Below are 11,536 nucleotides of genomic sequence, written 5' to 3'. Positions count from 1 at the left end.
GATGAGTCGGACGTTATAACAGATATATTCTCGTGGTATTTTGTGAAATGTACATGTATAAGCAACATTATGAGCTTCATTGTATACCTGTACTTACTAGATTTGGAAAATATGCATGTCTATATAAAATGTAGGATTATAAATTGAAGGCAACAATATCTTTGAATACAATATTAAATGTAGAGTAAATGCTACGTATGGGTGTACAAGTATCACCATTTATAACAGGACAGGGGTATACACTATAATCATAATACGTTTAAATATAGCCAAAAGCACCGATCATGGGGGTCCAAGCAGAGTGTGCAAACTGCCCAAAGTAGCAAAAGGTCGGATGATTTGACCACTTCAAAAGGTGAATGGGGACCGTTTGAATTTTGTAAATGTAAGGATTTAAAGACAAAATGCGCTTTGAAGAATGGACCAAACCACGTCAGAGGAACAGAGAGAAACATGTAACGACATCTTGTGGCAGATTTGTTTGAAATTGGGTAAATAGTGTATTTATGCCATAGTGAATGAGCACACACAATTGTATTTAGATTGGACAGTACATTGGTGGCCATTTTGTCGAGCAAGCAAAATTTAACTTTAGGAAATGTAGCATGAAATGTAGCATAAGCATAAGCATAACAAACATACCAAGCTGAAGCTGTTCTTGAGACATTGACATTTGTCAGTTGGTGTACATCTAAAGAATGTTTTAGTGATGAAGTGTGTCACATTTTGTGAAGTTTGAACTGATATATTACAAGATATTGGCTAGTGAGGTGCTAGTTTTTGCATTAAACATTATTCACTAGGTGGCGCTGTTTCACAAATGAGTTGTAATGAGCTAGGCTATGCGCCTTCTAGAGGTCAACTTTCCATACATTTATTTTTTTATTTTTGATGAAGTGGTTGTCAAGTTAATGCCCAAAAAGTTCTTTGAGCCTTCCCCACTTCAGTGCTAGCGTGAAGGGACATGCCCATTTAGGGACACAAACCTTATATTCCCTATCAGCCATGTTGGGCTACAATAATGCCAAGCTTCCTGTGGAGGGGTGAAGTCTAAGTATATGATATCGTCGACCAAAAATCTGTGAAATAAAACAAACAAACAAACAAAAAACTTTGACCAACACTACAACATTTAAATCCCACCTGCTGGTCCTTGATGTCCCAAAGGTTAGTCGCTTCTGGCCTGTTTTTTTGCAACAACCTGATTGGCCGAGTCACCGATGTACATGAAAGAAGTCTGCAAAGGGTGTGAAACGCTGTGGTAAGGCATTGCTGTTGCTTATTAGATCAGTCCAGGCAGGATACATTATTACAAGCTTATGAGTTTGCACGGTGAAGACGTTTCCTTTACACACTGGTGAAGGTAAGTCATTTTATTTGCATTTACAGTTCCTATATAAATGTGGAGTCATCACCAGTGGTGTAGCGGTCCCTGGAGAAGTGAGTATACTCTTATTTTTTTTTAAGCAGACCATACAGCACAGGATAAACGACCTGTTTTGAGAAGTGGGTATACGCAATGCTGACTGAAAAATGTGTGGGTATACTCCGTATACCTGCGTATACCCTGGACTACACCACTGGTCATCACATGAAACACACTGGCAAAGAAATTGACAAGCCTTGTCTTGCCTTGAGCTGTGCTACTTACTCTTTATACAGCCCAGCCAAGATCCCTTCACTGCATCTTTCCTCCCTTTATACACTTGTCTTGCTTCATTTGTCATTGTTTGAATTCCAACTATTATTCACGGCTCTCTGAGTTAAGGCCTCGCTTTGTTTTTACTATCTAACAAGAAAGAACTGCACAACCAAGATATTATTCCGCTCAATTCAAATTGAGTGGTCAACTCATACCAAAATGTATAAAGCAGATGCTTTACTTCCAGGGAAAGTAACTGGATCTCTGAAGAAGCCAGTGTGAAACATTTTCTCTTCATATTTGCTGATGTGCATATTGTGACCAACTTCCCTGCATAGTAAGATACATTAGATGAATTAACCCACCAATTAAAACACAGAATGCATACATCCAAGAGCTTGATGAAAACATTGCCTAGTTTAGACTTTCATCAGGTATTCTTAAAAAAAGAATCAAGATATATGTTTTTCAATCTTTGCAAATTATGCAGTATAAGCATTTTTATTGTGTGTTCTTAAAATGTTTGTGCAGTTCAACATTGAAACGCCATCGTTCGTTCCAGAAAGGGTTACATAAAGTTAGATTAGGTAAAATTCCCAGATGTAAGTCAGGGAAAATGTTTTAAAAACAAAAAACACATACATATGAAGGGATATCATTCTGTCGCAATGATGTGAGTGGATGGTTATAGCCTGCTCACATACAGCGATGAGACAACGGATCGCTGATAAATGTTATCATTTAGAAAGAGAGCAAAATGGGTCGATTTGGGGACCTGGTGATTTTTACGAGAGAAGATTCCGAGAATCTAGAGATGATCCATTATTGTCCGCATTAAATCGTAAAAATACTATGAATTAGCAGTTTATGCGTTCGAGTCCGTCTGAAACCACGTCACGTTTCAATGCTCCTGGTAAACCAGAAGTTTCGCGTGTCAGATCTGGAGAGACCCTCGAACAACACGGACGCGCAAAATCGCTTTGGCATATTTCTTGGGGTAGTGGTGGACATTCACTCAAGATGTCTAATTGCACAATAAAATAGTGTTTTTTTCGACATTCACGGAAGGAACTGATATCATCGCAGGTTTTGCGCTACATTCGGATTATTGAATCATTTAAGGACAAAATGCACTGGGAGTAGGCAGTATGGATTGCAACGAAAGCCAAACCTTCCCCAGAAAGGATTTGCCTGCGGTACACTGAAAGTGCAGGAAATGCTTATGGGAACTACCAATTCCTTAACTATAAGGTGAGGTTTCATATCAGGAACTTTTTGCTTTAACTACATTTGACTTATTTTGAATTTTCTATGCGTAACAGAGTCCCTGCCGTACTTTTTCACGCAGACAGAATAAAGAAACCCGCATGCTATTGTTTTCTGTACCTGCAAAAGCAAAAGCTTTTTTAATGGATTGATACGGAAACTTGTGTTTAAGCATTGGTGTTTGATTATCTTGGTGTTTGTTTGACGGAGGAGACAAAATACGCTAGAAGTTGTTTCGATCCATTGTGTAACGAGCAAATCGCATCCTATACTGTAGATCGGGGATTGTCCGCACAGCATCACTCCCGTTTACTGTAGTGTCACATACGGGTTAACCAAATAGAAGATATCCCTCACAAAGTAGTTAGCCGACATGTTTTGCTCTCATATGTCAACTCATGGAACTAAAACCTAATTTATAATCTGCACTGCTAAATATGTTAGTTTGCACAAAAGCAACGGTTCGTCTCCCTGTTTCCTGATCACCATCCTTGCAATTGCAGGATATCATTGCCAGACGCTCTATCATGACTGATGGCGAGGGGAGAGAACACTTTCACTTCTTGGAGAGCGATGGGGAGAGAGGACCCAATTCGGCTCTGTACCGGGCGCCCGGTCAGGGCGAAGACACTGGCGATGAAGTGGAGAGAGGTAGCACATGGACCCCTGTCCCCGAGTCTACTCGGGCGCAGGGTTCCAGCGACCCGACTCCGGATCTGGCGTCAGATGATGAGGAGCTGCCTCCTTACCCGGCTCTGGCGCCTGTTGTGTTTTTCTGCATGAAACAGACCACTCGACCACGTAGCTGGTGTCTAAGAATGGTTTGTAATCCATATCCTTTGCATAATGTGCCTTCGTGATGGCGGCCCCTTAATTGCAGGTGACCGGGGTGAGAAAGGCTTTGAAGTGTGTGAGCAAATGTGATGGCAATAAATTGCATTATTTAAACCTAACATATTTTGCCATGCAGGATACAGACGCGATTCAAAGAGTAGCAGGGCATTGCTTCATGCAGATATCAAACAAGTACACTGAGAGTGTTGTTAGCAGATATGCTTCAAAATCCAGAATTTCAAAATCCAGAATTTCAGGAGCAAGAGTGCTTCCCTGAATGGTTAAAATGTGGTTGGGACTTCTGCTGGATAATTATTTATCTTCTTTGCATATTAGTTAATGAGCTTGTTTGAATTAAACTATCTTGAATCCTATGGTGGCTTATAAAAGAACTCCTCATACTCCAGCTTTGCTTTTCTCACATATTTAAACCATCATCTTCAACCAGAGGCAATGGCCTTTCATTTACCACAATATAGAGCACAACTTTATAAATTGCTTGATCATTTGAAGGGAAACTGAAGTTCTCTTTTTGAATCCTATCCTCTGGTGAAATAAGATACAAAGCTTAGTCTTGGGCTTTTATGCTCATATAGCTTGATCTGGAGAAAAACATTGATCTTTGCAGGCAGTGTTGACAAGAAGGCAGTGTTTTCTGGTGTGGTACAGATTGCAATTCATTTAAGCTGGTGATATGAAGGCCTCCTTACATCTAGACAACTGCTCCTCCATTTTGTCATCTGCATTTTGTGTCAATTAGGCTCTTGAGTCTCTGTTCTGTATTTGTGTTTTGCCATAGTGTTTTGTGATTGCTGGTACAGTTGTCAGTCATGCTATAAATCTGTCTAATTGTAAGAGACAGTGGTTCATTTGTAAACATACTGCTCATCATTAATAACACAAGAAATGCATTGAATTCCGTTGACATTCTGAACATATTCAGCAACTCTTATACTTCCTTAGCAGTTCTTTGGTGCGGTGCGATGGTAATGTGGCATTGTGTGTGGTAAAAAGGCATAGTATTTCTCTCATCATAATCATAACATTTGACTTGACCATTGCACTGGAAATGGCAGATTAAGCAGGTTTGTGGTATAATTGCTAATGTTGTTGAAGCCAAAACAAACCCTAATGCAGTCAAAACAATATTGCAGTGCTCACTTTGGGATTCTGTGGAACACACAATTTCCCTCAAGATGTCTTAGGAAAATATGGAAATATTTCCTGACCGGCCTTTCATTTCTGCAGCTTTGGGGGAACTTGCGGGTTTGATTTTCAGTCGTGTATCAGAACTAATGGATCTAGAATAATTAACCATTTAAAGTCTTGTCGGAGATTGGGAAGGGGTTGTTTTATGTCCATTAAAAACCCAGACAGTCATTCTGGAGATTATTATTCATCAGTTAAGATCATTTATATTCTACATTTCCTCTCCCCTCAGGCCCCTTTAACTTGGAAATGGGTTTTTGGCCCCTCAACTGGAAATTATTTTTGTCAGACGAGAGTTATGAAAGTGACTTTTTGGCTCAGTTCATTGTCCCGAAAGCACGACACTGCCGCCTTGGTGAGGAGAAAAAAAAACAGCCTTCATGCATTTACTGCCCCAAAGAGTCCCTGTACTTTCACTCTTATCAGAAGAAATGAATGATAACGCACCCCCCCCCTCCCTGCCCCCCCCCCTTCTTTGTCCATGTTAGGTTTCATGCGTCATGATCAGAGATGTTGATTTGAGAGACACTGCAGGTTCTTGCCCTGCTCTGCTACCCTAGAGACAAATGTAGATAAATATTTGACATGGATAGTCAGACTAGCTTGCGTGTGCGAGATGGGTGGATGGTTCCTGCATGTTTTGATTAGTCATCCATAAGTGCTTCCCCGCCCACGGGGCACGTGCTGAGCCGTAACACTCCCAGTATGTGCAGGGATGATGACTAATTTGTGTACCAGCGTATACATGAGATATTAATGGAAAAGCTCGACTTTGGTGCCTGTTCTTGCTTTGCTATTGTCACGGAAGGCAGCTTATCTCGTGAAGAGCTGTGTCAGTGTAGGCGATAATCGCGACGACTTACTATTGAGGAGCTTTTGAATGAGACGAGTTGAGATTAGATGAGAAGTCAGCTTTTCATAATCGAGGATATCGATATTCAGATTTTTCCTTCCCCTTGCTCGCTTCTTCTCTGTCTTTTAAAATTTTTTGTCAGTGCCAGTAATACTACTAAGTCCACTGTTATTCCAATTCACTGATTTTGGCACACCGACCCATGTGGAGGTGGCTATTGGAAGGCATTCAGCACATCCAATCAGAGAGGAGCATTACGAGTGTGGCTCTGTGTTGCGTCACAATCATTTCCGTCGACCACAAACGCAAAAGCTGTATGTATCCACAACCGCTTTAAAGCTGCTCCCAACAGGACTTCAGCTCCCCTTCATGATAATGTCCCCTCACTGGGTGTGGGGTGCCAACGGATCTTTGACACGTGCACAGATGGGGGGTCCAGTGCTGAATGTTGTGTTCCTGCTGCTCCGAGGTCTGTGGTGTGGTGTGGAGACCCCTGGAGAGGCTCCCTGTGTCCTGGCGATGCCGAATGCTAGATCCAGGCATATGGCTGTGCTAGTTTCAGTCCCTTTCAAACATTCTGTGTTTCTTTTTTGTCCATCGTATGTCTCAAATCAGCAGTTCACTGACTAAGAGAAGAGAATGAGAATGAGGATTAAATGGGGCCAGATCAGATATGGACAACGGCTGAATACTTTTAAGTGGAAAATATGTGCCATTGTTTTATTTTGGAAGTAGACGGTGACATATCCCAGAGACAATAATCCACTGCAACACAGATCCCCCCCCCCCCCCCCACCCCTCTTGCCTCTAATTCTATTTCTCAAGTCAGACATGACAGATGCCTCCAGGAACCCCTCTGTCACAAAAAATTGGTGATGGTCAAATGGTGCTGTTCTTTAAAGTCAAACGCAATCATGTGATTAAGTCTCTCTCTCTCACTCTCTCTCTCTCTCTCTCTCTCTCTCTCTCTCTCTCTCTCTCTCTCTCTCTCGCTCTTTCTCTCGGAAAACGCAATGCTGTGTTAGGCCTCTGCTCTCCGGCTCGCAAATCAGTTCGAAGGTAAACCCAGTCGATGCTCCAGGCTCCTGTCTTTACAAGCCTACTGTGGGCTGTTAGCGGCCTCTCCACTCTCCAACTCCCCAGCAGGGTCAGTAATATGGGGCGACATCGGCTGTCGTTAGGTAATTTATCTATTACTGTGTTTTCGTAGGGAGTGGGTGGCGCTTTCAATCCAGGCAAAGGGTGAGTCGAGCTGAGACTTAATCGGTATAGTGTCCAGTTTTGGGAGCTAGACACACACTGAGTAGGTTGCGGTTTGAGTTTGATTAATTTCAATGCAGCAGGATTGCTGTGTATATCCGTGGGCCTAACTGTTTAGAAAGTGTTTAGAAGAAATGATGTGGAACTAATAAGAGTCGTACAGTCCACCAACTACCCTGCAGGGCTTGCTTTCTTATCAGAGGCATTTCATTTCTAAGATGGTGTCTGAATGTTGTGTTCGCTACACTACGGTGCCTCCAGGTTTAAGGAGGGCAACCTTGTTTTTGGCATCCATCACAAAATGATATTCATTAATGCCCTGTTAGAAAGTTAGCTCTGAAATGCATATGCCTCATCTGGCTGGGACCCTGCCAACACACACCAATTCAGGGCCGTATCCGTTTCTAGAGACCGGGATATTGGATGGGATATTGTAATGCTCAGCTGTAATTATTATTTTCTTTCTTGGCTCTGTTGCCAGTGCCGCTGAATGCTTAATTTTACCTTAGCGGTGTTGTGTTGTGAGAATATCATCTCACTGGGATTTCAGCTTTGTGTTCACCATGCTTGATATGCTGTGTGTGTGTGTGTGTGTGTGTGTTTGTGTGCACGCGCAAGTGTGTGTGTGTGTGTGTGTGTGTGTGTTTGTACCTCAGGGATCTATCTGTGTGCCAGCAGTGTGTCTCATAATTGCTTTGTCAGTGAGACGCCAACGCCTGATCCAAAAATCGGAGTTTTATGGGCAATGGGGGTTCGTCCCCGCTAACAACTATGACATTATACAGCAGATGGCAGCCTGATCCCCAAAACAACCTGGGCACCGCGTCCGCATGTGGGTCAAGTCGGCCTCTGATGAAATCCAGTCTGGTACCACATTCCTTCCGTCAGTTCGGATACATTTTGTGCTTCATATGCGGGACAGATCGTGTGTTGAATTTTGAATAGAATTTGAATTTGAATACTGCATTTAATGTTTCAAGTGCCTTTGACGGAGTATTTGATGAAATCCAGTCTGATACCACATTCCTTGTCAGTTCGGATACATTTTGTGCTTCACATGCTGCACAGATTGTGGGTTGAATTCGAATTTGAATACGACATCGAATTTTTTTTGTCTCAAGTGCCTTTGACGGAGTATTTGTTGTTACGTGGAGGCCGTAAATTCTGTGCTTTATGGCTGTGACTCAGGAGGAGGAGCAGTGTCACTCACAAATGCTGAGATTGCTACTAGATTCCAAGAAATCTCTCCTCCCATATTTCTCATGTGTCAGGCCACCTTCGCTCCCATAAGCTACTGTGGGTCTCAGTCCGTATTGATTTGTTGGAGTAAGGTGTGGCCGAATAGACTTCAGAGCACCTGATTTATTCCCAGGTGATGGTTATAAACAAAAGACTGTGAAGCAAAGGCTTTAATTGAAAAACCTAAGTGGCCATCGATCTGGGGCCCCTGGCATGGAGGGATCCGCCATCCCTGCCCCCTGGTGACAACTGCATCTTGTGTGTGTGTGTGTGTGTGTGTGTGTGTGTGTGTGTGTATGGCCCTCAGTGACTAGAAAGGATGGCATTTCTGTGACTGGTGGGTGGTTTCTGATGGGCATCTCAGGGGAGAGGATGCCAGCTGGGAACACACACACACACACACACACACACACACACACACACACACACACACACACACACACACACACACACACACACACACACACACACACACACACACAGCTAGGAACAGGCAGTGCTTCATGAAGAGGTAGAACACCAGCAATGCCCAGTCATCCTGACGCAGAAAACAGGAGAGATACAGCAGAAAAAAGACGGTATCTCTAGTCAACTCTAACCGCTGAGAAAACATGTAAACAGTACGCAGGACATCCAATCCAAAGTTTGTTTCCCCTTAGTCATTCTGCATTCACCGCAGTCCAGAAACACAGCATGGTTTATTAAAGCTAAGTCATGAGGAAGAAACCCACAGACTGCCATGTGCTATTAGCTGACTTGTTGTTGATTTTATTTATTTTTTATTTCTTTATTTCGTTTTTATGTAACCACCTATCGGAAATGCCTTTGGGTTGCTCCTGTTCCTCATGGGGGCCATTTCAGGACCCTGTTAGTCCTTGTGAGGGGGCCATGCGTGACAAGCAGGCAAAGCTTTGGGCTCGGGGCTTTTAAAACGCCTCTCCCATTTGCCACTCTGCCGGTGACGGCAGCTCCGTAGCTTCACCCCCAAAAACCAAGGCAGCATCTCAGCAGGATAGGATGACGGAGAGGGGGCTGGGGGTGGCCCTGTCGGAGGCCTGCTCTGTCTATGTTGACTCAGCTGTCCGGATGGGTGGGGTGTGGGTTTAATAGTGTGTATGCCCATGCCTGTTGACCAGGTGTTGAGATCAGTCTGGAGCATTGACAGACAGTGACAGTGAACTCGGTCTGGAGATGAGACTCAGGATAAACAAGTGCAAACAGACAGGAGGCACAAAAACAACAACAACTGCATGGTGTAGGACTAGAAGGGTCCTCTGGGCTTACTCCTAATTAGCCTATGCTGGAAATTACCAGAGGTCTTTCTTTTCATTTCACTTTGTTCCTCACCAGAAAATATGAATAAATGATCATAGATTTTTGACGATGAGTTTCTGTAGACCACTTGGTTAAAATGTGCCCCTGTGTTTAGGTGAATTAATCCTGTCGCGTATGTTTTTATGATGCATTGTTGGAAACGTAGTTACCGTGTGTCAAAGAGGGTGAATGAGTGTAGTGTAGTAGTGCCTCACCTCGTGGGACTCCTTGTTTATGGATTTATAGATCTGCTTGTGGTGAGCTGGGGTGTCAATTGCAGATGCGATGATTGTATCATTACGTTTCGTATGTATGTGTTTGGGTAACCACAGCCTGCTCACTCCTGTGTGTTGTGGCTCTGTCCGGCAGCACCAGTGTTGTAGTGGTCCCCAAAGAAGTGGTTATACTCTTAATTTTGCAATTTTTTAAAGCAGCACATAAAGGCACAGGAGAAACGCTCTGTTTTGAGAAGTGGGTATACGCAATGCTGACTGATAAATAAGTGGGTATACTCCGTATACCTGCATATATACCCTGGACTACACCACTGGGCAGCACATCTGGGCGGGCTCCATTCTGTGGGTTTAGGTGAAGTCTAGCTCACAGAGAGATGTCAGTGTGTGTTGTGAGGAGTGGACGTTTGTGCTCTGCATTCACTATGCTCTATGAATGCTTAAATCAATGAATAAATAAAAAAAAAAACTGCTCTGGAGACAGAAAAAAAAAAAGAAGAAAATCCCACACACACACTCACACATATATCAATGGCAAGGTCTTTGTGAGCCGTAGCCATAGGTTGTCATGGCAATGCCGGCAGTGGGCTGGCTTGGAGGGGGCTTCTGCAGAGCATCGACTGCATTGCAAAGCAGCACACTTTGTTGCAACTGCAGAGAGGGTTCGGTGGAAACTGGAAAGCAAAGGCAGGGGAAGGAAGGAAGGAAGGAAGGAAGGAAGGAAGGAATGAAGGAAAAAAAGAAATCCATCTCGCACCGGAGAATGCTGGTCCTGCTGGCCAATGAGGGGACTGAAGGAACTTCAAGGGTTCTGCAGCTCAAGTCATATTGGAGCTTTTTATAAATGCTGAGGTGGGCGCTGGGAAGAAGAGCTTGTGTCAGGTGTTAGCAGTGGTGGCATGTGAAGGAGCCCCCTGGCCCGGGTTTCAAAACGCCAGCAAAGGGAAAGAGCAGGAATGGGCAGATGAGGTCACAAATGGGGGGGGTTAGGGGCCTCTGAGGTGGCCAGGGAGGTGTGTCTGGCGGGGGGGGGGGGGGGGTAGAGGTGGCCAGGGAGGAGGTGGTGTATGGCGGGTGGGGAGGAGGGCAGGTTGGAGGGATGGAGAGCTGGGGGTGAGGGATTGTATGCACTCATGGGCGTTTTCACTGAATTATTGGTTGAGGGGGGATTTCTCCGAGGGAAAGGCACTTACCAGGAACTACCTGGTTGCCAGGCAACAGCACAGCGGCGAAGCCATACGTACACAAGCAGTAGGGGAGAGCGCGGTGCCCCGGCTGACATGCGTGTGCACACTTTGCTGAGTCAATAGCATTTATTATTCATGACTGATGTGAGGAGAGGGGTTGTGCAGTTATGGGTGAAGGGGATAAATGGCATTATTTGCTTTTTCCAGCCCCTATTAACTAGCTCGGGGTTTTGGGCTCTCCGCTCGGCTCGCCCTAATGCTGTTCTGTGCCTGAGAAGCTCAGCTAGACCCACGGATACAGGAAGGTGAGATAAAAACAGGTGGAAAAGACTTTTCCATTTCAGTGGAAAAGAAAGGCGCGGAAAAGTAGCTCGTAAAAAAAAATCAAGTGTCAGGTATCTCCGGGGCCGCGGAGGATTAAAATGGAATCGTGAGCACAGTGTGATCTGCCGAATCACCTGGAAAAGTCTTCTGCTCAGTCGCTCCTGCCAATATCACA

The 11,536-nt window shown here is 44.1% G+C and overlaps 1 protein-coding gene across 1 annotated transcript in view; it reads left to right on the top strand.

Moving 5' to 3' along the window:
* Nucleotides 1-3,711: 3,711 nt before the first annotated feature.
* The window catches only part of cacna1ha (calcium channel, voltage-dependent, T type, alpha 1H subunit a), a 118,170-nt gene continuing 110,345 nt past the window's right edge, over nt 3,712-11,536 (top strand). Inside the window, exon 1 of the mRNA XM_080856711.1 lies at nt 3,712-3,733. Within this exon, the coding sequence (XP_080712837.1) occupies nt 3,727-3,733 (7 nt within the window). The 5' untranslated portion in view covers nt 3,712-3,726. The remainder of the gene's footprint in view (nt 3,734-11,536) is intronic.

The sequence above is a fragment of the Sprattus sprattus genome (genome assembly GCF_963457725.1).
Source record: "Sprattus sprattus genome assembly, chromosome: 18".
Taxonomy (NCBI): Eukaryota; Metazoa; Chordata; class Actinopteri; order Clupeiformes; family Clupeidae; genus Sprattus; species Sprattus sprattus.
This window is presented reverse-complemented; position numbering and strand designations above follow the sequence as displayed.